This window comes from Lutra lutra, chromosome 13 (assembly GCF_902655055.1).
Source record: "Lutra lutra chromosome 13, mLutLut1.2, whole genome shotgun sequence".
NCBI classification, from domain to species: domain Eukaryota; kingdom Metazoa; phylum Chordata; class Mammalia; order Carnivora; family Mustelidae; genus Lutra; species Lutra lutra.
The window spans coordinates 57749979-57774806 of record NC_062290.1 but is presented as its reverse complement, the minus strand read 5'-3'; the positions used below and the strand labels follow the sequence as shown (position 1 = coordinate 57774806).

Sequence of the window (24828 nt, the reverse complement as noted above, 5' to 3'; positions counted from 1 at the left end):
CCTGTTTTATTGTTGCAGATAATGATGGGAGTAAGGCATGGTCCCTTACATATGGGGTGGGAAGGAGAAGAGACAGTCAAGTAAAATCACTGTTTGACTTAAGAAAATGATTGGTGATCAGCTGTCAGTGGGGTCTTCTTCATTATTACTTCTGTTTGTTTTTAATTTCTTTTAGTAACAAATCTGTACACCCAATGTGGGGCTTGAACTCAAAACTCCTAGATCAGGAATCTTATGCTCTACCGGCTAAGCCAGCTAGTCATCCAGTAGAGTCATCTTTAGATTGAGTGACCCGAGGAGGTTGCTGAGGAGGAATAAAGCCATGTGAAAATCTGAGTAGTAATATTCTGTGTAGAAGGAGCAGCTAATGTAAATATGGAAAACAACTTGGATTTTTTTTTTTTAACAGAATTAAAAACTACTTATTGGAATATGAAAATATACACAGAAGTGCTCAGGGTGCAGCTTTAACATTTTACCTTGAAATAAAGTATATAGAATTGTGTAATGAGTACTCAGATTTCCTGAATTTTGATGTTTTACTATTTTTTCATTGTTTTATATATATATATATACACACACACACATATATGTATATACATATATTCTTGTTTTTTTCTTTTCCGAAACCTTTTTTATAAATTCCAACATAATACCATTTTACCCCTTAATATTTTAGTGTATATCTCCTAAGGGGGAAAAAAAATTCTCTCATGGAGGTATCTTACAGTGATAAAAACAGGAAATTACTATTGATGCAATTTACAGGCCTTGCTGAAAAGTTATCCTGTAATGTTCTTTATAGCAAAAAAGTATTCTGGTCTAGGATCCAGTCCAGTATCACACATTGTATTTGGCTCTGCCTGTTTGTGATCTGTCAAATGAATAAATAAAAAAAAAATCTTGGCTCTCATGTCTCTTTAGTGTCATTCAATCTAAAATAGTTCATTAGTCTGGAATAATCTTGGTATTTCATGGCGTTAATGCTTTTGAAGCATATGGACTGTCTTGTAGAATGTCCTTTAATATCAGTCTGAGAAGCTTCATGAATACATTGATGTTATTTGGTGTTTTTAAATTTTATTTTAATGCCAGTATAGTTAACCTGTTACTTATTTTTGACAGGAATACCACAAAATGTGGATCACATTAGAGGGCACATGATAAAGGTTTATCCCATTGCTAGTGTTGTTAGTTTTGATTTCTTATTTAAGAACAGTAGTTTATGCTCAATTTCTCCTTGAAGTTACTACCCTGCACTTTGTAATTAATAAATACTTTCTGAGGGGAGTACTGAGACTATATAAATATCCTTTTTTATATGTGTTTTCTGTCCCTGGATTCAGGAATGCCTATCCCTCAAACTGCCCCAGTTATATAAAACTAATTTTGCCTCTCTTGCATTAGCTAATTTGAATTGGGGTTTTTCCTTGAACCATCCTGAACAACCCTGCCTGTAATGGGGCTTAGGAGAAATTATCTTCCAGTTGGGGAATTTTTTTTTTTCCTAAAGATTTATTTGAGAGAACTAAGCAAGGGTTGGGGGAGGAACAGAGGGAGAGGGAGTAGCAGACTTCCCTGCTGAGCAGGGAGTTGCATGTGGGAATTGCATGTGGGACTTGATCCCAGAACTCTTGAGATCATGACCTGAGCCAAAGGCAGTTACCTAAACAACTGAGTCACCCAGGTACACCCTATGTGGGAATTTCTAAAATTGTCTCCACAAGGGGGGCACCTGGGTGGCTCAGTGGGTTAAGCCTCTGCCTTCGGCTCAGGTCATGGTCTCAGGGTCCTGGGATCGAGCCCCACATCGGGCACTCTGCTCAGCAGGGAGCCTGCTTTCCCCTCTCTTTCTGCCTGCCTCTCTGCTTACTTGTGATATCTCTGTCAAATAAATAAATATTTAAAAAAAAATTGTCTCCACAAGGGAAGGGAGGGAAACATAAAATATCAAATCAGAGAAGGCTATAGATCATATGAGACAACTATAGGAAACAAACTGAAGGTTGCTGGAGGGGTGGTAGGTGGAGGGATGGGGTAACTGGGTGATAGGCATGAAAGAGGGCACGTTATGTCATGAGCACTGGGTATTATATAAGATTGATGAATCACTGACCTCTCCCTCAGAAACCAATAATAAACTATGTGTTAATTAATTGATTTTAAGTAAAATAAAAAAAAATAAAATTGTCACCACAAAAGGGGAAGCTTACTCAGTCCAAAGGCGGCAGGGGGTCTCTTTTCATGGAGGAGGAGATGGAACCCAATCACTCCCTGCCAAGCAGGATGCATGGCATCTAGGGTATGAAGGTGTACTAACACCTTCAACTAGTGGCAGAGTGGGGAGCAGCACCAAGGGGTTGGACAGTCAGCTCAGAGTATTTCTTAAATATCCTTTAAGAAAAAAAATCACTCTTTATATACTAGTTTTAGAGTCCATTAATTCCTGAAACATTTAGTGTAATACCTTTATTTGTTATTTTTAGAACGATTTAGTTATTGTGGTGCCTGGGTGGGTCTTGATTTCCACTCAGATCATGGTCTCAGGGTCATGGGATTGAGCACCATGTCTGGCTCTGCGCTCAGCACAGAATGCTGGGAGCAGGGTGTGGGGGGGTGGGGGCGGGGACAGGGAGCTTGCAGAGGGAGAGGGAGAGAGAAGCTCAAGGAGACTCCCTTTTATGAGTACAGAGCTTGACTGGGGCTCAGTCTCAGAATCCTGATGACCTGAGCCAAAATCAAGTCTGCCGGTCAAATGACTGAGCCACCCAGGTGTCTCCATAACACATTTAGAATCAGACTTCTTTGCTAAGGACAAGCTAATATATGTGATATGAGGGTGGATTCTAAGCTTTATTCCTCACTGAATCCCAGAGAGATTTTGCTATTATCATTTAACTTGTTTATGCTGCTTGGAGGTTGGAAAGGCATATTGCTGTCTGAGAATATACTCTAATCTAGGGACAGAAAGGCAGAACTTGCTTGACTCCCAAGTCTCTGAGTCAGGCAAGCCCCAGAGATGCCCTGCTTTTGGTATGGACTGAATAGTTCTCTGGGCATGGAGGCAGCTCATAGTCAACATGACAACTGTATTTATCATTGAACCAGTCATGAAAATTGGGAAATTTTTGTCTATACAAAAAAGCCTTAGAACTAGTTAGGACCTTAGAGATGTTTCATGTCATGACTCAGAGTGTGCAGTAATAAATTCAAGATGACACAGTTTCTGGCACATTTGGCTGTTAGCAAAGTTCTCCATATAGTCTTACGGGAATGAGGGAAAGGGATTGCTTTCTGTCATCTTAGATTAGGATCACTGTCCCTCCTTGCTTTTATTTAGGTCACACATGTTGGGTACTGGGGAGGTGGGGAATGTCTGCAGTTAGGGTCTGCCTCCACTAAAGGCTATTGCCTGTTTTCTGTGTTAAGGCTTTTTCAAAGGAAATGAGCAACTTTTCTGTTCAGGCTCTCAGGGTAAAAAACCTAAATATTAAACAACTGAAAACTTGAGCATTCAACAAAGATGTGATACAGAGTCCCTAGAGAGACCTCTTGGGAAAAGATAGCATGTATCCTAATATTGGTTTATTCTTTTTGATAATATTCTTTAGTCTTGTGTTTTTGTTTTTGTTTTAATTAAAAGACCACAAATCTTTATTATGAGCTATTAGACAGAAATAGCTGTTTGTACCAGATAACAGTGTAGGGAAATCATATATACACAGAAAACAATGTTACCGGTAGTGTTACTAGCCAGGTAAATAGGAAAAAACAATTTTGTTATCTTGCAAAAATTTCTGGGAATAATGGATTTGACTTTTAAAATCTACTTAGGGGTGCCTGAGTGGCTCAGTGGGTTAAAGCCTCTGCCTTAGGCTCAGGTCATGATCTCAGGGTCCTGGGATCGAGTGCTGCATCGGGCTCTGCTCAGCAGGGAGCCTGCTTCCTCCTGTCTCTCTCTGCCTGCCTCTCTGCCTACTTGTGATCTGTCTGTCAAATAAATAAACAAAAATATTTTTAAAAATAAATAAATAAATAAAATAAATATCTGCTTAGGCTATTTGGCATGTTTGTGGTCAGTACTTGGTGCAGCTTTTGATCTTTGGAGACAGATATGCAGTTGATAACAGACTTTTTCCAGGGTACTTGTAAGATTTCTTGAATTTTTGCCAAGGCTACGTGTTTCTTTTATAAATTCCTTTTTCTTTTTCTCATGAACAGCTTGCTTTTTGGCTCAAGTATTCCAGGTTTGTTTAATAACTTCTGAGCAGCATCCCCCTTTAAGATCTTGCCACTGTTTTCTTAATATTTAACTACCATAAGTGCCTTTTGGCACTTGTGTGAATTTGAAATGAATTTTCTTTTCTTACAAAGGGTATGCATGAGTCCACCTATCAAGAGCAGTTGTGTTTTTTCTCCTGCTTTCTTTCTTGGTAACTTTAGAGCAAAAATAACTTCTTGAGATAGAATTCACATACAGTATAGTTCATATGAGTGAGCGAGCAACGCAGATACCTCATCTTTTTTTTCTTTTTTTTTTTTTTAAAGATTTTATTTTTAAGTAATATGTACACCCAGCATGGGACTCTAACTTAAAACCCCAGGATCGAGAGTTGTATGCTCTACTGACTGAGCTAGCTGGCACTCTGATATAGGGTCCTTTTTTTCTTTCCCGAAGATTTTATTTATTTGTGAGAGAGGTAGGGAGCATGAGTGGGGGTGGGGAGGGGCAGAAGGAGAGGCAGAGTCCCCGCTGAGCAGGGAGCCCTATGTGGGGCTCCATCCCAGTACCCTGAGATGGTGACCTGAGCTGAAGGCAGACACTTAACTGACTGAGCCACCCAGGGGCACCTGTAGATGTCTTTGATGCACGAATGTAATGTCTGTTTGTTTTGACTGTATCTTTGGTATCCTGTTGTAAAAAACCATTATAGATTCAGTGTCATGAAGTTTTTGTGCTATATTTTCTCCAAGAGTTGTATAGTTATAGCTCTTGCATTTATTTCTTTAGTCCACAGCTTGGGATGTTAAGAAAAACTGGAGAGTTGCTGAATAAAATGGTCTTTTTCCTTTTTTTAAGATTTTACATATTTGAGGGAGAGTGTGTGTGTGCATGCGCAAGCCTGGAAGGTGGGTTGCAGGGTGAGGAGCAGCGGGGGAGAGATAACCTGACTCTGTGCTGAGCACAGAACTGACGCGGGGCTTGATCCCACAACTCTGAGATTATTACCTGAGCGGAAACCAAGAGTAGGATGCTTAACCAACTGAGTCACTCAGGCACCCCTGAATAGTTAGTAATATAAGCTGCCTGTATTAAGCTGCTGCATATCAAGGAGTACTATACAAGTAGAATTAAATCCCTTCTGTCCTTTAAAATCAGTAACTGTGTTTACAGTTGTGTCATTAGGGACCGGCAGATTGGGTGCACTGGGTAGGAATGTTGGTGCTGTTAGGCACAATGACAGTGGTGTTTTGGTGGGTGCATAAGAGAATGAAGTTGGTAGAATTATGATTGTGTAGGACATAAATACTATTTAACAGTACTATTTTGTTTTTAAGGATTTGGACGTGGAAGAGGGAGAGGGGCAGGAAGATTCTCAACCCAAGGCATGGGGTAAGTCTGAGCCATCCTATATTTATAGTTATTACCCTCTCTAGTTATTACTCCCAATGTTTTTCTTCCTCTGTCCTGTACCCAATTTATTTATCCTGGTGAGTCTGATGTTAATTCTATATTAAAAAGAGGAAATAGTGAAAAAGTGAAATAGTACAAATAAAATAGTATCACAGTGGACTTTAGAGCAGAATTTCTGTCCTTGGCTCTGTTGACATTTTAGATTTAATAATAGGTTTTTGAAGTGGTGCAGTATCCTTTACATTATAGGATGTTTAGCAACATCCCTGGCCTCTCCCTACTAGATGTCAGTAGAACCCTTCCTCAAGTTGTAATGATCAAAAAACGTCTTCCGATATTGTTAGATGTTCCTTGGGAGGGAGGTGCACAATCACCCCTAGTTGAAGACCACTGCCTAAGAGTTATGTTGATAAATCCATTAATTTTCTTTGAATGGTGAGTAAATGCAATGTTTATGTATGTAAAAGTGGAAGCCCCCCCCCCGCCCCCGTAGGTAGTGTAATCTGTTGTTTATTCATAATTTCTGGTTATTCTACCTTTTGCTGCTTCTAAAACTTTAGCTTCCCTTGGAATTTTAGGTAAAGTTTTTAAGCTTCTTGTAGAAGCCATCTGTATATGACAGTCAAGAAAGGAAGGGAATTGGTTCTAGCAAAACCCTTTTGTCTCTTCCCTAGCTCCAGAGCAGCTTTGGGGGAATGGGAGGTGTTTGCTGACTTAGTGATATCTCTGGCCATTTCTGTTTCTTTCTTTTCTTTTTCTTTTTTTTTTTTTTTAAGGATCTTATTTATTTGACAGAGAGAGAGAAATAACAAGTAGACAGAGAGGCAGGCAGAGAGAGAGAGAGAGAGGAGGAAGCAGGCTCCCCGCGGAGCAGAGAGCCCCACGTGGGGCTCGATCCCAGGCCTCTGGGATCATGACCTGAGCCGAAGGCAGAGGCTTTAACCCACTGAGCTACCCAGGCACCCCGCCATTTCTGTTTCTTGAATGAGGTCATTGTGGATGAAGGAAGGATGAATACATAGGGTGCAGACTTGCTGGAACACTTTAACATACTGTATGTGCCCAGCCCAGTCGCTTTAGACTATTTAGTAGATTTTGTGGTTTACTTTCAAAAATATTCTTTAGTGATTTTTTTTCTTCGTCAATGATAATCTCAGTAAATCTGAGAAAAATTTTAAATTGTGTTCTGAAATTTTAGAAATAGTATTAATTTGATTTTAGTTAGACTTCTTAATCATGGGTGTTTAGAATTTTAATGGAATAAAAACCCTGAACGGAACATTTTCTTCAGATGTACTAAAAGAATCTAGCTTCTTACTTGGGAAGAAAAGACTGTTGAAGTCTGGCCTTAGTTTTTAAGGGAGCTTTTCATTAGAGTCCTTATGCTTCCTAATACAATTATGGTTGTGCTTCTCTGTTTCAGGATGCAGAGGGCAGCAGTTTAGGGAAATAAGGGCGTCATACAAGAGTGTATGGAAGGTCCCTAGTCAGTCACTGCTTTTCAGAAGATCTGCGTCCTGATGGCCAGAAGACATAGCCATAATTAAATAGGAGAAGGAGTGTGAAGTTTCTTAAGATGGCTTTTAGAAAGGACAGGGTATTTTTTGGATGTGGGGGAAGATGATGTATGGTTGACCTTGTGACTTTGGCAATTGTTGCATTTACCTTAATTATTTTTTTTTCAAACCCAAGGACATTTAATCCTGCGGACTATTCAGATTCTCCATCTGTAGATGAGTGCGTTACAAAGCCAGTAGTTTGGGAAGCTACTCATAATGGTGCAGATGAGGGAACTGGTAAGTATCTGTTGTCTAATGTGTTTTTAATGTTTGAGTCTTTAACATACAAAGGTGTGGTGCCTGTGGAGAATGAAAAAACAGGCTGCTGTCCTACCTCTGAGAGTATTAGCTGGTTCTTACCTCCAAAGTCTCACTTAAAAAATCTAATTGGAAAAAAAAAAAAAAAATCTCATTGACCATAAAGTATTTGTTTTTTTTTTCCTTCCATACTCTGAGGGAGAGCCTTTAATTAATCTGTGTATGTCAGTATAAAATCACACTCAAATCTCATTGTGTCAGAGATACATGTAAGTTCTCAGGGAAAGACTTGTTACTGAAAAGTACCATTCATGGTGGATAGAAGTTTGGCCACATAATGTAGTGGATGATAGGTAAGTTTGGGCATCAGTTGCTTTTGCAGATTTTTTTCTGTAGCCTGATGTTTTTGGATAGTTTCATTTTGGAAATTCATGGCTAAATACTTGGTTATTGGCATGTTTATTTAATAGAGCTCCTGGGATTTTTTTCATGGTAACATACATATATTAGCTCTTGGATTTATAAAAACCTGTTTTGACAATTCATGAATTCTAACCACAAATATAAAAGTATAGTTCAATAAATATAAAAGCAAACTTCCATGTAATACCTATCATGGTCAAAAAATAGGACTGTGCCATCACCACAGAAGCAAAGTCAGTGAACTAGAAATCAAAGATGTTATAGAGAGGATCATCAAAAGTTATAAAAATGGTAATTTGAAAAGACTAGTAAAATTGATAAGCTTACTCTGAGACTGATCAACAGAAGGAAAAGAAGTATACTTAATTGGTTATAGGAGTGATAAAAGGGATATTGATATTAATTATAATTGTAGTTATTATAATTGTAACATGTATTCTATATAATTTATATTTTTATAATTAAAGTAGTAATTACAATTATAATTAATATCTGATATTAAAAGATTGTAAGATACTTCATGTCAATAAATCTTGTGCTAACATTTGAAATTGCAGGTTAATCTCTCTCTTCAACACAGATGTGAAAATTTTAAGCCAAAATACTGGAAAACCATTCAGTAAGATAAAAAAGGATAATAACCTCATGGCATGTTAAATGTATTTTTGGTAGTCAAGTTTCTTTAACATTAAAAAAACCAGTCACCTCCTAGATATATACTCAAGGGAATGGAAGACCTAGCTTTATGTAAAAACCTTGTGTACAGATGTTTATAGAAGCATAATTCATAGCAGTCAAAAATGTCGAAACAGATGTCCTTCAGTGGGTGAATGGATGAGTAAAATGTGGTATATTATCCATACAATGGAATGTTCATTCTACTATTAGAAGGAATGAAGTGCTGATACATACTGCAACGTGGATGAATCTTCAAGACATGCTGAGTGAAAGAAGCCAGGCCTAAAGGACCACATACTTTATATGGTGTGATTTCTTTTGTATGAAATATGCAGATCAGGCAGATAAATAGAAGTAGACTATTGGTTGCATAGGGTTGGGAATGTTTGGGAAAAATGGGGAGTGACTACTAATAAGTTCAAGATTTCTTCTTGGGAGTGATGAAAATATTCTGGAATAGATAGTCATGATTATTGTGCAACTTGTGAATATACTAAACACTTCTCAATTGTGTACCTTGAACGAGTGGATTTTCTGCTGTATGAATTATATCTCAAAAACAAAAATTAGTATTATTCATACTTTTTTTTTTTTTTAAAGATTTTATTTATTTGACAGAGGGTGATCCCAAGTAGGCAGAGAGGCAGGCAGAGAGAGGGGGAAGCAGGCTCCCCGTTGAGCAGAGAGCCTGATGTGGGACTGGATTCCAGGACCCTGAGATCATGACCTGAGCTGAAGGCAGAGGCTTAACCCACCGAGCTACCCAGGTGCCTCGTGTTCATGCTTCAACTGAGTAAAGCTAAACATTCTTCTGATTTCAATAAGGAAAAGCATTTGACAAAAGCCGACATCTTTTTTCTGATTTTTTAAAAAACTGGCAAATCTGGAATGCAAGGAAATTTCCTTAATCAGGTAGGGGATATCTACAAAACTTACAGCAAGTGTTATGGTTAATGGTGATGTGTTGAATATTTTTTCTCTACTGTTCCTTTTTTTTTTTTTTTTTTTTTTTTTAAGATTTTATTTATTTATTTGACAGAGATCACAAGTAGGCAGAGAGGCAGGCAGAGAGGGAGAGGAGGAAGCAGACTCCCTGCCGAGCAGAGAACCCGATGTGGGGCTCGATCCCAAGACCCTGAGACCATGACCCGAGCTGAAGGCAGAGGCTTTAACCCACTGAGCCACCCAGGCGCCCCCTTTTTTTTTTTTCTTTTTTAAAGGTTTTATTTATTTGACAGAGAGAGATAGCAAGAGCAGGAACACAGGCAGGGGGAGTGGGAGAGGGAGAAGCAGGCTTCGCTCCAAGCAGGGAGTCTGATGTAGGGCTCAATCCAGGACCTTGGGATCATGATGACTAAGCCACCCAGGTGCCCCTATTCTTAATGTTTCCATATGCCAGTATACTAGAGGTTGTAGTCATTGCAGTAAGGAATGAAAAAAGTCAGAAGGGTTGGAAAGAGAGGAAAAGCCTGTCATTCCTGGCAGTGATATAAAAATCTAGTTAAATATTAAAATAAGGGAATTTTTTTTTTTTAAAGATTTTATTTATTTATTTGACAGAGAGACACAGCGAAAGAGGGAACACAAGCAGGGGGAGTGGGTGAGGGAGAAGCAGGCTTCCCGCTGAGCAGGGAACCCGATGTGGAGCTGAAGGCAGATGCTAAACGACTGAGTCACCCAGGCACCCCAAAATAAGGAAGTTTTAAAAGGTACTAGGTAGAAGTTCAGTAGATATATCTCTACAAACCATCAACAAAGAGAAAATGGAAAAAATGAGCCTCAAAAAACATCAAATGCTTAGGAAGAAGTCTAATGATAAGCAGGATGATAAGACTTATACCTATGAAAATGTAAAACGTAAAATCTTACATTTAAGATACATAATCAGAAGTTTCAAGAAATAAATGGAAGGATATACCATTTTTATATATTACAACTTTCACTGTTGTGAAATTTGGTTTTTACTGGCTCTGGTCGTATTAATTTGTGGTAGTGCACCTTGTGAAAATTTTTCTTGCTAGTTTTTTAAAATGTCAGGTTTGTTGAGATATATTTCATAGGCAATAATATTTCTCCTTTTTAAAGGGTCCAAGTAGGTGAAGTCGAACAAATGCATGTACTTGTGTGACCACTCCTAAAATCAAGACTGTGTTTCTGTGCTAGCAATGAACAATTACAAATGAGAATTAAAAAGGAAAAAAAGTATCATTTATAGTATTACAAAACCATGAAATACTTTTATTAAATCAAAGTGTGTGCAATATTTGTATGTTGAAAATTACGCATCTTGATGAGAAATATCAAGACCTTAGAAAGGAGAGAGCTACTCAGCATTTATGAACTAGATCACTCAATATATCATTAAAAAGTTATTTTTTCTCAAAGTGGTATTTGGGTGCAGTATGAATTTAATAAAAATCTTAGGGGTGCCTCAGTGGCTCAGTCTGTTGGGCATCTGCCTTCGGCTCAGGTCATGATCCCAGAGTTCTGGGATTAAGCCCCACATTAGGCTCTCTGCCCAGTGTGGAGTCTGTTTCTCTCTGCCCCTTTCCCGCTTGTGCTCTCTCTCTCTCTCAAATAAATAAAGTCTTTGAAAAAATCCTTGAAGACTTTTGTAGTGTAAATGGACAACTTGATTTTAAAGTTTTTTGTAGAGGAGATGCCTGAGTGGCTCAGTTGGTTAAGCCTTTGCCTTTAGCTAAGGTCATGATCCCAGGATTCTGGGATGGAGTCCTGCATCAGACTCCTTGATTAGCATGGAGCCTGCTTCTCCTTCTGTCTGCCACTCCCCGCTGCTTATGCTCTTGCACACACATGCTCTATTCTTTCTCTTTCTCTGGCAAACAAAATGTTTTTAAAAATAAAGTTTTTATAGAAAAATACAGGAACTGGCATAGCCCAAAGAATTTTGAAAAAGAATAGCAAAGCTTAGATCATACTCCTTTATTTCAAAAGTTACTTTATTTATTTGACAGTGGGGAGAGGAGCAGGGGGAGAGATAGAATCTTTTTTTGGGGTGGGGGTGGGGAGATAGAATCTTCAGTAGGCTCCTTATGCAGCATGGAACCCAACATGGACTCTCTCTTATGACCCTGAAATGATGACCTGAGCCGAAACCAAGAGTTGGAAGCTCAACCCATTGAGCCACCCAGGTGCCCCTTAAGAAAAGTTAATCCAAAGCTACAATGATGTATGGATTTGGCAAAGCATTGAGGCTGATCAATTATGTAATAGCATATCTAGAATAAACCCACAGATAGATGGCTAATTAATTGATTTAGGACAATAGTTTCAAGGCAGTTCAGTGGTATGTATTATCCTGTCCTACACACAAAAAAATAACATCAAGTAGGCAATAGTTCTAAAAGTGAAACCTGAAAGGACAACATCTGAAGAAAATACAGGGGCAAATCTCAGGTCACCTTGGGTTAGGCAAGATTTCTTACATAGGGCACAAGAAGCACAAGTTATGAAAGAAAAACTTGGTTCTTGAAAAGAAAATAAGATGAAAGGACAAGGCATAGTTTAGGAGGAAAGGACAAGGCATAGTTTAGGAGGAAATATTTTTAAAACTCCCATTTTTTATATTTTATTTTTAAGTAATCTTTCCACCCAACATGGGGTCTGAACCTGCAACACAGAGATCAAGAGTCACATGCTTTACTGACTAAGCCAGCCAGGTACCTCCAAACCCCCATTTGAAAAGGGATTTGTACACAGAATATATAAAGAATTCTTTTTTTTTTTAAGATTTTATTTATTTATTTGACAGAGATCACAAGTAGGCAGAGAGGCAGGCAGAGAGAGAGGGGGAAGCAGGCTCCCCGCTGAGCAGAGAGCCCGATGCGGGGCTCGATCCCAGGACCCTGGGATCATGACCTGAGCTGAAGGCAGAGGCTTAACCCACTGAGCCACCCAGGCGCCCTATATAAAGAATTCTTAAAACTCATAAGAAAACAAGCAGCCCGATAAAATAAATGAGCAATTAAAAATGAACAAAAAATGAAAAAGTTGTGGAAATGGATAGTGGTGTTGGTTTGTATAACATTGTGAATATACTTAATGGTAATGAGTTCTACTAAGAAGGGTTAATGTGGTAAGGTTTTTTGGTGGGGGGAATGTGTATTTCAAGTTTTTTTTTTTTTAAGATTTTTATTTATTTATTTGACAGAGATCACAAGTAGGCAGGGAGGCAGGCAGAGAGAGAGATAGGGGAAGCAGGCTCTCCGCAGAGCAGAGAACCCGATGCGGGGCTTGATCCCATGACCCTGAGATCATGACCTGAGCCGAAGGCAGAGGCTTTAACCCACTGAGCCACCCAGGCGCCCTTTAAGTGTATTTTACCAAAATAAAAAGATGACCTAGAATCATACACACACTTTGTATCTATGCCAGTTTTTATTTTGTTTTGTTTTAATTTATTTTACAGAGCACAAACAGGTGGAACAGTAGGCAGAGGGAGAAACAGATTCCCTGCTGAGCAGGGATCCTGACATGGGGCTCTATCCTAGGACCCTGGGATCATGACCTGAGCCAAAGGCAGATGCTTAACCGACTGAGCCATCCAGGTGCCCCTGTGCCGGTTTTTTTTTTTTTTTTTAATTGTTGTGCTATTAATTATGGGGCATATAATCATTAGGTTGATGGATAACTTCTAGTGAATCTGTAGTTATTTTAAAATAAAAAGTTATTAAAAAATGAGCAAAAAGTTTGAACAGATACTTCAGAGAGGAAGATAAAAATGTGCTCATTGTCATTGTTGTAGGAGAAATCAAATTAAAACATAATAGGTGGCCACTTTTCATTAATAAAAATGGCTTTAGAGGTGTGCCTGACTGGCTCAATCAGTAGAACATGAGAACATCTTGGAGTTATAGGTTCATGCCTTATGTTTGGTGTAGAGGTTACTTTAAAAAAAAAATCTAGGGGCACCTAGGTGGCTCATTAGGTTACGTGGCTACCTTCCCCTCAGGTCAGGATCCCAGGGTCCTGGGATGGAGCCCTGGGATTGGGCCTACTGTTTGGGGAGCCTGTTTCTCCCTCTTCCTCTGCCTGTTGCTCTGCCTGCTTGTTTTCTCTTTCTCTCCCTCTCTCTGTCAAATAAATAGTCTTTTAAAAAAAATCTAAAACAATAAATGGCTATGGGAGGAAACTGATGCTACCAGGTGTTAGTGAAGGTGGCAGAATAACTGGAACTCATACATTCCTGGTATAAAAGCATACATTCACAATAGTCTTATAGTCCCAACCCTTGTATTTTATTGAAGAGGAATGAAAAATAGCCACACAAAAACCTGCACAGAATGTAAAGTAGCTTTATTCATAACCTTTACTGATTTTGAAATCAGGTGCTAAAACAATGTTGAATTAGTTGATTAACTGTTAACTTTTATTTTTTCTCATTCTGCTTCCTGTTCTTTTCCCTTTTGTCTTGTCTCTATCTCTTCCTCTCCCTTCCCCTCATTCTCAATTAGGGTAGCTGATTCCTTGCTAAAAAATAAGCAAATGTGTTTAATGCAGAATGCAGTTAAAGGATTCTGTTGATAGAGCCTGGCTGTTTCTCTAGGGGCATCATGGAGTGGCATTGTCTTGTTGGAAACAAGAGAGTTCTAAGTCTGGCCCTCAGCCATAATTATAGGCTCAGAAACCTGACTTTTGACAGGATAATAGATCCATTCCTTAGAGCAGACCTCCATTAACCAAAATAGACTGAAGGGTAGTCAGAATGCTAGTTTATTAAATGTAAACATACTAAGTATAACTTGCTAAACATTGGAATGCTCTTGACAAGTGGGAAGGGAGTTTGATGAACAAGGGTAGTTGATGCAATTGAATGTTCAAAGGCCATCTGGCTAATAGGATTTATACTTGAGTCACGGGCCTGTAACTTCATGGATTGCAGGAAGTTTTCTTCTCTGATGCACAGTATGGACTTAACTTTGATGCTTGGCTTTCTCTAAGTTGCTGACCAGTTTCTCTTTTGATGAATATCTTTATTAATATGTTAAGACCTTCCCTTGTACATTTGCAGAACTGGCATCAGATGTTCATAATGTAGCTCAGGATCTGCCAAACAAAAATTCTTACGGACTCAAAGGTATGGTTGTTTAAATTAAAAAATTTCCCTGAGTTATGAAACTTCTGAAAAGGAGGGGCTTGGCTGGCTTAGTCCATAGGGCCTGTGACTTTTGATTTTGGGGTCGGCTTTAAGCCGCATGTTGAGCACAGAGCTTACTTAAAAAAAAAATCTTCTAAAATGCGTATAATATCTTCCATTTTAATCAAGGCTAGCTAAGAAAATTTCATCACGTGAATAATTGTAAAAACTATTTTTACGACTACTTGATTAAATATCAACTTTTGATTACAGAATTGTTTTACAGATGGGCCATCAGGACACCATAGGTCTTTGACTCATTGTTTTCCTTTTTCCTATGTCGCTTCCTTAGATGTGCTTTTGATAGTTGGGTTGAACCTAATGCATGCACCTCAAATTTATTGTTAAAAGCTGAAAATAAATAACATTCCTGATGTTTTCCTGTAGTTTGAGGTACAGGTTTATGGGTCTGTAATGGGGACCAAAGTTTCAGTGTAAAATTCTACTATTTTACAGTAGGATTAGGGCTAGAATTTAAATTCATCTATATGTAATGTTCTCATAATTTTTTTTAAAATTTTTTTTTTCATAATTTTTATACTACGTATTTAGAGTGGGTACTGCTGCATTTGGCCCTGATTCTGATAAGGGGCTATGCCCTGTGTTGCCTGACATAAGCACTTTACCATGTTGTGCTTCTGCTTGTGACTACATACATGGTCTTCTGCCATTTATTAAATGTACTCAGGTTCTGATGGTATTCTCTATGTCTAAATTTGTGTTTTAATTGTTTTCAAAATACCCCTATCTCTTAAGTGTTAGGCCAGTCTCTTTACATCATGTATTTGAAAGTGTGCTTTAACTTAATACTACTGAGTACATATAAAAATGATCACAATAGTAAATTTTATAAGTATTTTACCACAACTTAAAAAGTTTTTGAAAAAATACGTTGTAAACTTTAGGATACTTTAATATTTTATGTAGAGGGCTTTTTAATTCTTCATCGTTATTTTTCTCCTTTGGAGTATCCCTTCTTTATATATATCTTTCTAGCTATTGTCCAACTTTCAAGATTTTTCCCCCCAAGATTTTACTTTTATTTATTTTTAAGATTTTACTGTTTTATTTGACAGAGTGAGTGAGAGAAAGAGAGAGCAAGCACAAGGAATAGTAGGCAGGGGAGAAGCAGGCTCCCTGATGAGCAAGGAGCCTGATGTGGGGCTTGATCCCAGGACTCTGGGACCATGACCTGAGATGAAGGCAGCCAATTAACCAAATGAACCACCCAGGTGCCCCTAAGATTTTATTTTTAAGTAATCTCTATACCCAGGGTGGGGCTTGAACTTACAACCCCAAGATCTAGAGTCCCATGATCTACTGACTGAGATAGCTAGGTGCCCCTGTTTTCTGTTTCTTGCTTAGGATGTTCCTAGAACTGCTCGGGTTGAGCCTCAGCTTTTCATAAAATTTATTAATCTTTAGAATACTGTCTCCTATGATGAATTTGACAGCATGATCATATAGTAGGTTGGATGAAGGTGGCATCAAGAACACTGTGTACTGGCCATCCTTTAAATTAATTGTGTCCTTTTAAGGCTGTACATTTACTTAGAGAAGTCTCGAGGTATTCAAAGATTGGAGATTATGTATTATTAGTACCTAGAAGAAAGGCACATTGTAGAAGGAATATAAGAATGGAGAATAGGTAAATGGCTTGCCTTAGATTTATTTAGCTTTGTGTACAGGGAGATCTCTACGAAGTCTGTGCAGAGGTCTTAGAGAACAAGTTTTCGATACTGATTTCTGATGGGGACTAATTGCACCTTTTGTTTTTTCACTTAAACTATAACTTTTTTCTAGTTTTAAAAAAATATTTTAATGCAGCAAGATGTTTTGAGACCATGTAAATTCATATTTGTTTCATGATATTTATGGAGAAATTATGGAAATCATTAAAAGGTATGATGAATGAACCAGTACAAAGGATCAGATTGTCAGTTCAGATCTTTCTCTCTGAATCTTTACAGATATTTCAAGGATACATGCAGTTGAGAGGCACAGAAGAACAATGAGTACCTGTATCCACATTCTTCCTTCCTATAATATATATGCCCTATGATCCACAATAATAGATGAAGTCTGTCAGTGAGGTGTGTAGGTTTCTCACAACAGTGAATATTTTCAGGTTTGAAAAATCTTCCATGTAGTAGCATATCTTAGGTTATATTTTATAGGGAGCCATATTGCATACATTCATCAATTCTATGTTTGCCATAACCAGTCCTAAACTAGGGATATCCAGTCAGAAGCATACCAATGAGAAGGACTCTTTTCCTAGGTAATAACCATCTGTTTATGAGGCAGTTGGTTATTAGGTTATTGACTTCATTCCAAGGAGATTAGCTCTGATTACCTGCCTTTTTTTCTCGAGTGTTTCCTTTCTTCTCTTCCCTTTGTCCTCTCCAAACACAGACCTCTTTATAGGTCAGATGCTCAGCTCATTTCTTCCGGTTGGAAGGAATGAAAACATCCACAGTCTTCCTGGTTGTAGTTATAGTTGATATCTTAGTATATTTTCTTTTAAAAACCATTTTCTCGGGATGCCTGGATGGCTCAGTTGGTTAAGCTGCTGCCTTCAGCTCAGGTCATGATCCCAGGGTCCTGGGATCGAGTCCCACATCAGTCTCCTTGCTCAGCGGGGAGACTGCTTCTCTCTCTGCCTCTGCCTGCTTGTGCGCTCTGGCTTGCTCACTCTCTCTCTGACAAATAAATAAATAAAATCTTAAAAAAAATTTTTTTCTCTGGGTGTGTATTTGCATGTGTAGTTAAAAATAATGGACCTATACTTATATAGGATCTCTGAATACTAAAGTCAGTATTTCTGGACACAAATGCTTTTTTTTTTTATCTTTTAAAAAAATTTTTAAAAGGGATTTTATTAATTTGAGAGTGAGCGAGAGAGAGAGCGAGGAGGAGCAGAGGAAGGGACAGAGAGGGAGGGAGAAGCAGTCTCTCGCTGAAGAGGGAGCCTGACTTGGGGCTTGATCCCAGAATTCCCATTTGGGATCATGACCCAAGCCTAAAGCAGACGCTTAACCGACTGAGCCACCCAGGTGCCCCCACAAATGCTTTCTTTTTAAAACGCTTAATAATTTGATAGCTGTTAGTTCTGTAACAGTTGTTTGAGCAGATCGTCTGTACCCAGTCAGGAGTTACAGCACTGTACTTCATGTCAGCAGGACTGACTTTTAGGAAATCATAGAATGGAGCAAATACCTTAGAAAAAGGAGGTGTCTATGAATTCAGTAATCTACAGGAAATTAGGGTCCAAGGCAGACCAGCTTCATAATTAACTTTGTTCTGTTTTAAATTTTATATATCATAAGGATCTCATTGTATTTGTGCTGTGTTCATACTTTCTTGCTCATGGCAGAATTGCTTGAATATGATCTACACTGATGCAAAATAAGTTTGAGAAATTGATTTGAGTTTATGTGCATAGTAGCTAGCTAAGTTGGTATTTGACAACATGACATTTTATTGAGAATAGCTTCATATTTCTTGGATTGTAAACTAAATTCATGAGATACATGACACATCTTGTGCAGTATACAACCGAGAATTATTTGGAGTAAGATAGTATTTGGCTTTGTGATGTAAACTGTGATTATTGTCAACAGGAACCTGGAAGAATTCTGTGGAAGAGTGGACAACAGACGACTGGACTGAAGATGTAAGTATTTAGCATCAGATTAGATTTGTCTTCCTTTTGGTTTCTGATAGGGGCATGCATTCCTTGAACAAAGCTGGAGACATATTATAGTTGTTCATGGTTCCTTTTTGGATGTCTGTGATTATCATGTTTTTTAGCAAATGCTTCTCAGAAGGAAGTTGGGGTTTTGAGATTTTTAAGAAACTTGGTTTTAAAGCATCCACTTCGGAGTGCCTGGGTGGCTCTGCTGTTAAGCTCCTGACTTTGGCTTAGCTCATGATCTCAGGGTCCTGGGTTCAAGCCCCACATCGGGTGCCCTGCTCCATGGGAGGCATGCTTCTCCCTCTCTCATTCCCCTTTTTGTGTTCCCTCTCTTGCTGTGTCTCTGTCAAACTAAAAAAAGAAAAAAAAAAAAAATTCTAAGGCACCCACTTAAAAATGACCAGTAGTAAAACAGGAGTGAAATCATTTTTTTGCTTATTTTCTGTTTTGTTTGTTCTTTTTAAAAAGTTTTAAATTAAAAAAAATTTTTAATTTTTTATGATTTTATTTATCTGAGAGTGAGAGAAAGTGCTTAAGCAGGGTGAGGGACAGAGGGAGAGGGAGAAGCAGGGTCCCTGCTGAACAGGGAGCCAGATGTGGGACTTGATCCAGGACCCTGAGATCATGACCTGAGCCAAAGTCAGATGCTTAACCACCTAAGCCACCCAGGCATCCCTCTTTGTTCTGATAATCAACTGATGGTGTTGCCCTGACCTTTTATTTCTTATAGTGTTTTTATTAATGGAGATGGTGTTTGGGTCACAGCTGAAATTAACCTGAATAAGTGATTCTGGTTTTAGGCCCCAACCCCTTCTTCTTAAGACTAGACTCTTGTTAAATTTGTTTATTCCATAGACATTTTTTAGTGTACTACTTTAGTTCTAGTAGTGTTGATCTGTAACTCTGGGCCCAGCATAAGATATTCTTTGATTAAAAAAGAATTTAACTTAAGAAAATGTAACTGAACAAGTAGCCCTATATTTTATATATTTTATATTTTATACCAATTTTCTGTTTGACTCTCAAGCTCCAAAACAGGTGTATGTACATCATAGAGAGCAAACATTGTTGGGTGAGAATAAAGAGGTTATAAGTGTTGACCTTTATTTATTTAAATAATGGGTTTTAAATTTATTCATTTTTAAGTAATTTATGCATCCAGTATGAGGCTCAAACTCACGAACCCAAGACCTAAGAGTTGCATATTCTACCGACTAAGCCAGCCAGGTGCCCCCAATATTGACCTTTAATATCACATAAAATGACCCAGACTTTGAAAATGTTTTTCCCGAGAAAACTTTCCTGCCCCCCCCACTGTTTTAACAAGTATATTTTTATTTATTATTTTATAAGAATATATATACTTTGAAGATTTTGAGTGAGAGAGAGCACAAACGGAGAGGGACAGAGGGAGAGAGACAGGCAAACAGGACTGTGAATTTATGACCTGAGCCAAAGTCAGTGCTTAAAAGACTGAGATACCTGGGCACCCCTATAAGTACATTCTTCAAGAAATGACCTACAGTTTGCCACCCCTTTTCTGCTGCAAAACAGTATTGTGTCTGGTTTGTTAGTGAGCAGACTGGGTTGAGTATGAGGAAGCAAGACAATAGAGGTGCTCATTTGATTGAGATTTAAGGTATGTATTCACTTCTGCCATATATTAACCATAAATCTTCGGGGTATAATGTCATCAGGCTCTGTAGTACTGGTAATATGAGGATGATGGACTAGGTGGATGCTTACTTGAATCAGTGGAGGGATGGGTACCAGTGACGAAGGAAGATAAGAGTGAGCAGCTATGGGAACTTCATCTTACTTGAAACCGAGCTGTTCAACTTTTCAATGTTTTTGTTACTAGAATTTTTGCCAAGTGTTTGTTTGGGAGGAAGAAATATTTTCAGTGCTAGAAGCTTTAGATATTTTTGGCTCCTGTCTGGGTCAGCAGGCAGGTTAGAAGATGAGCAGGGGATCAGAATGCAAAAGGCCATGGGGTGCCTGGGTGCTGAGTTGGTTAAGCGGCTGCCTTTGACTCATGTCAAGATCCTAGCATCCTAGGAATGAACAGCTCATTGGGCTCCCTGCTCAGCGGGAGTCTACTTTTCCCTCCCCCTCCCCTGTGCTCTCCTCTCTATCCCTCTCAAATAAATAAAAATAGGGGTGCCTGGGTGGCTCAGTGGGTTAAAGCCTCTGCCTTCGGCTCAGGTCGTGATCCCAGAGTCCTGGAATCGAGCCCTGCATGGGGCTCTCTGCTCAGCAGGGAGCCTGCTTCCCCCTCTCTCTCTGCCTGCCTCTCTGCCTACTTGTGATCTCTCTCTGTCAAATAAATAAATAAAATATTTAATAAATAAATAAATAAAATCTTAAAAAGAAAAAGGCCTGTGTTCAAATTCTGACTGAGCTGACCTGTTGACTTTGAGTGATGCATCTTTCCTTATTGAGCCTTCTCTTTTCCACCAGTGTAATAAATATCATAACAGTTGTCCTGTCTGACTTTCGATGAGTTGTTCTGTGGGTTAGATGAGGTCTTTCAGTGAACGTTGTTAACAGGCAGTTCAAATGTACACACATAGAGATTAATATTCTTCTGGAGAGCCCATATTAGGCACAGTATAATTTGTAATTAGTGATAAGAATTAGCTTAGGAAATTTGGATGTCTTTTCTCAAAGTATCCAAAAATTTAAAACTTTCCTGATATAAAGTAATGGTGATTGAAACATGAGTAATCTAAGGCACAAATAGAAAATTCCATGTAGAACTTAGAACAATAACTGTTGGAGTGCCTGGGGGCTCAGTCTGAATTAAGGGTCCCAACTCTTGTTTTCAGCTCAGGTCATGATCTCAGGGTGGTGAGGTCAGGCTCCATGTTGGGCTCCACATTCATCCGGTGTCTGCTTGAGATTCTCCCTCCCTGCCACACTCACTTTCTCTCTTTTGAATAATAAGTAAATCTCTAAGAAAAAACCAAAACAACAATACCTATTAACCCTTTCTTCCCTACTCCTTTTTTTTCCCTTTAAGTAATTTCTGCATTTAGCATAGGGCTTGAACCTGCAAACCCAAGATCAAAGAGTTGCATGCTTTACTGATGGAGCCAGCCAGGTTGCAGCCACTTTAAATAATTTTTATGTATTTTCTTTTGATTTTTTTTTTCTTTTCACAAATTCTAAAATACGGCTTGTGTCTTTTGAAATCTGAGATTGCTTACTTTTTACATACTTTTTAAAAAAGATTTTTTTTTTTTAAGATTTTTTTTATTTGACAGAGAGAGATCACAAGTAGGCAGAGAGAGAGAGGGGAGGAAGCAGGCTTCCTGCGGAGCAGAGAGCCCGACATGGGGCTCGATCCCAGGACCATGGGATCATGACCTGAGCTGAAGGCAGAGGCTTTAACCCACTGAGCCACCCAGGCGCCCCAAAAAGATTTTATTTTTAAGTAGCTTCTGCACCCATCATGAGGCTTTAATCAAGACTCATATGCTTTACTGACTGAGCCAGTAGTTGCCCCTCTCCTTTTTTTTTAGAAAATAGAGAAGGAGGAAACTAATTTTCTGTATTCTACCAAGGTTAAATAGGATGTCAGTGGTTAATGTGGTTCTCATTTGCTTTGAACTGTTTACTATTTTTGTGGCTTTGCTTTCCACAGTTACTCCTTTATTGCTTTTCTCTGTGTCTTATAGAATCTTATGTATTAAATAGAGTTAAGGAAAAAATGAATTCCTTGGGGGTTCTTTAAGATACCACCTTGGAGGAGCGCCTGGGTGGCTCAGTGGGTTAAGCCGCTGCCTTCGGCTCAGGTCATGATCTCAGGGTCCTGGGATCGAGTTCCGCATCGGGCTCTCCGTGGGGAGCCTGCTTCCCCCTCTCTCTCTGCCTGCCTCTCTGCCTACGTGTGATCTCTCTCTCTCTGTCAAATAAGTAAATAAAATCTCTTTAAAAAAAAAAAAAAGATACCACCTTGAAACAGGTGCAGTGTAACTCCTATTCAGCACTTTTTACTTTTATTTATTTATGTTTAAGATTTTGTTTATTTATTTGACAGAACATAAGTAGGCATTTAGACAATATGTACAAAAATACAAAAAAATATGTACAAAAATATGTACAAAAAAAAAGTAGGCATTTAGACAATATGTACAAATCTAAAATAATTGTATTCACTGAAGAAAGCCAGACCAAAAAAACCCTGCATATTTTAAAATTCCACTTAAAATTCTAGAGATTACAACACTCATCTGTGGTGACAGAAAACACATTGGTGGTTGCTAAGGTAAATAGTAGGAGGGATTGCTTACATAGGGACAGGAGCAAACTTTTGGGATAATATGTTCATTGTCTTGATTTTGTGATGATTTCATGGGCATATTCATATGACAAGTTATTCGGTTTGAGCATTAGCAGATTATTGGATGTGGTATAACCTCAACAGAGTTGTTTCTATATAAAAATGGAAACCTATGACTTAATAAAAAAAAGAAATACAGATTTACTAATAACGAAAATACTAAAACCGTCTGTTTGGGGGGAAAGAAAATGTCAGGGTTTTTTTGCCTTTCCAGACGTTGGGCATTTGTGGTGGTTTTATTTTGTTTATGTCGTTTTGTATAATGTCATTTTGTATTCTCATTTTGTGTAATGTCAAATAGAACCCTGGTCTCACTTAACTTCATTCTTTCCCTGATGTGAAATCCTTTTTATGGGTTTGCCAATCCAAAATTACCTTCACCTGAAGAATATTACTTGTCATCATCACTTAATGTATTTTCTTTATTTTAGACTACTTTTTGGGTGAAGTGTAATAAGAGTACTATTGACGGGAAATTGTCAGAAATTTGATACATTTTTAGTTTCCTGTTCTATAAAATAAAAGCAAAGTCTTTTTTTTATTACCTTCCAAACAGCTTTCTGAAACAAAGGTCTTCACAGCCTCAGCTGTTCCAGCAGAGAATCACGTCACACCTGGGCAAAGGTAAACAATTTTTGTCACCTTTTGTCTGTTATTCAAAGCATAATTTAAATTTCTTGCTCAGGAAATTTGTTTTGGGTCTTACTAGGTCTCTTTTTTTTTTTTTTTTTTCTTTCCTGGAATCTCTAAGTTGTTAACTTTTTCCTTCTAAGATTTTGTTTTATCCCTAACCTTCCTTGTGAGCTGACAGAGCCTCTATCATTTTCTAATTTATTGTATTCTTTGATGAATTAAAATAGCGATTATGTTTGTGACTTGTCATCATTTGTGATAATTATGTTAAGCCTGTTTTATTTAAATTATTTTTAAAGACCTTTTTATTTTTTTAAGTAATTTCTACCCAACATGGGGCTCAAACTCAAAACCCTAAGATTGATCGTTGCATGCTCCACTGGCTTAATAATGTTAAGCTTATTTGATAATATTAAACTTATTTAATGGTTCTTTTTTATTTTTGTAAATATATGTTTTTTTTCAAAATTAACATATAATGTATTATATGTTTCAGGGGTACAGGTCTGTGATTCATCAGTCTTACTCAATTCACAGCGCTCACCATATAGCACATACCCTCCCCAATATCCCTCACCTAGCCACCCCATTCCTCCCACCACTCGTGCCCCCCACCCCACCCCCCACCCCCAGCAACCCTCGGTTTCCTGAGATTGAGTCTCCCTCGCTGGTTTCATCTTTTTTCATTTTTCCCTCCCTTCCCCTGTGATCCTCTGTCTTGTTTCTCAAATTCCTCATATCAGTGAGATCATATAATAATTGTCTTTCTCTGATTGACTTACTTCACTTAATATAATACAATATATTATTTTTTGACAGATGAACCTAATACAAAATATCCTTTGGTTTCTATGTATAATACCATTTATTTAGATCTTCTGAGGCTAATACAAACTTCTCATTTTATATGGGCTCTACTAGTTTTAATCTAGTCTCCTAGATTACAGAAAAAGAAGTTTTCAGAAAAAAAGAAACATTAGAATGTGCAGAAATGAATTTTTTTTTTTTAAGACTTTGAGAGAGAGAGAGAGAATAAGTGAGAGAGAGCATGAGAGGAAAGAGGTCAGCAGGAGAAGCAGACTCCCTGCTGGGCAGGGAGCCCAATATGGGACTCGATCCCGGGACTCCAGGATCATGACCGAAGGCAGTTGCTTAGCCATCTGAGCCACCCAGGCACCCCAGAACTGATTCTTAAGAAGCATTTATTTACATCCTAGTTTCTACAATAACAAAAAACCTTTAATTATGGTTTCAAAATACAATGATCTAGGAGGATGAAAGCCTTTCTATATATGACCTCAGAAAATTGAAGGAAATTTTGAATCTTGACACAATTTCATGCTAAAATGAGATGGTTGTAAGACTTCATTATAGGGAAATAAAAATGAACAAAGGTTTTGTGAATTGCTGGGAATTTCTTGTTAAGTGGATATAACTTCCTTA

At 38.1% G+C, this 24828-nt stretch overlaps 1 protein-coding gene across 4 annotated transcripts in view; it reads left to right on the top strand.

Annotated features, from left to right (window-relative positions):
- Nucleotides 1–24828, top strand: part of UBAP2 (ubiquitin associated protein 2) — a 141848-nt gene that overhangs the window by 87279 nt on the left and 29741 nt on the right. For 3 of the 4 annotated variants that reach the window (XM_047700161.1, XM_047700160.1, XM_047700162.1), the window contains exons 7-11: nucleotides 5560–5614; nucleotides 7328–7431; nucleotides 14585–14650; nucleotides 18334–18386; nucleotides 23309–23376. In XM_047700161.1, the coding sequence (XP_047556117.1) occupies nucleotides 5560–5614; nucleotides 7328–7431; nucleotides 14585–14650; nucleotides 18334–18386; nucleotides 23309–23376 (346 nt within the window). The remainder of the gene's footprint in view (nucleotides 1–5559; nucleotides 5615–7327; nucleotides 7432–14584; nucleotides 14651–18333; nucleotides 18387–23308; nucleotides 23377–24828) is intronic. The other variant, XM_047700159.1, reaches the window with a different exon arrangement.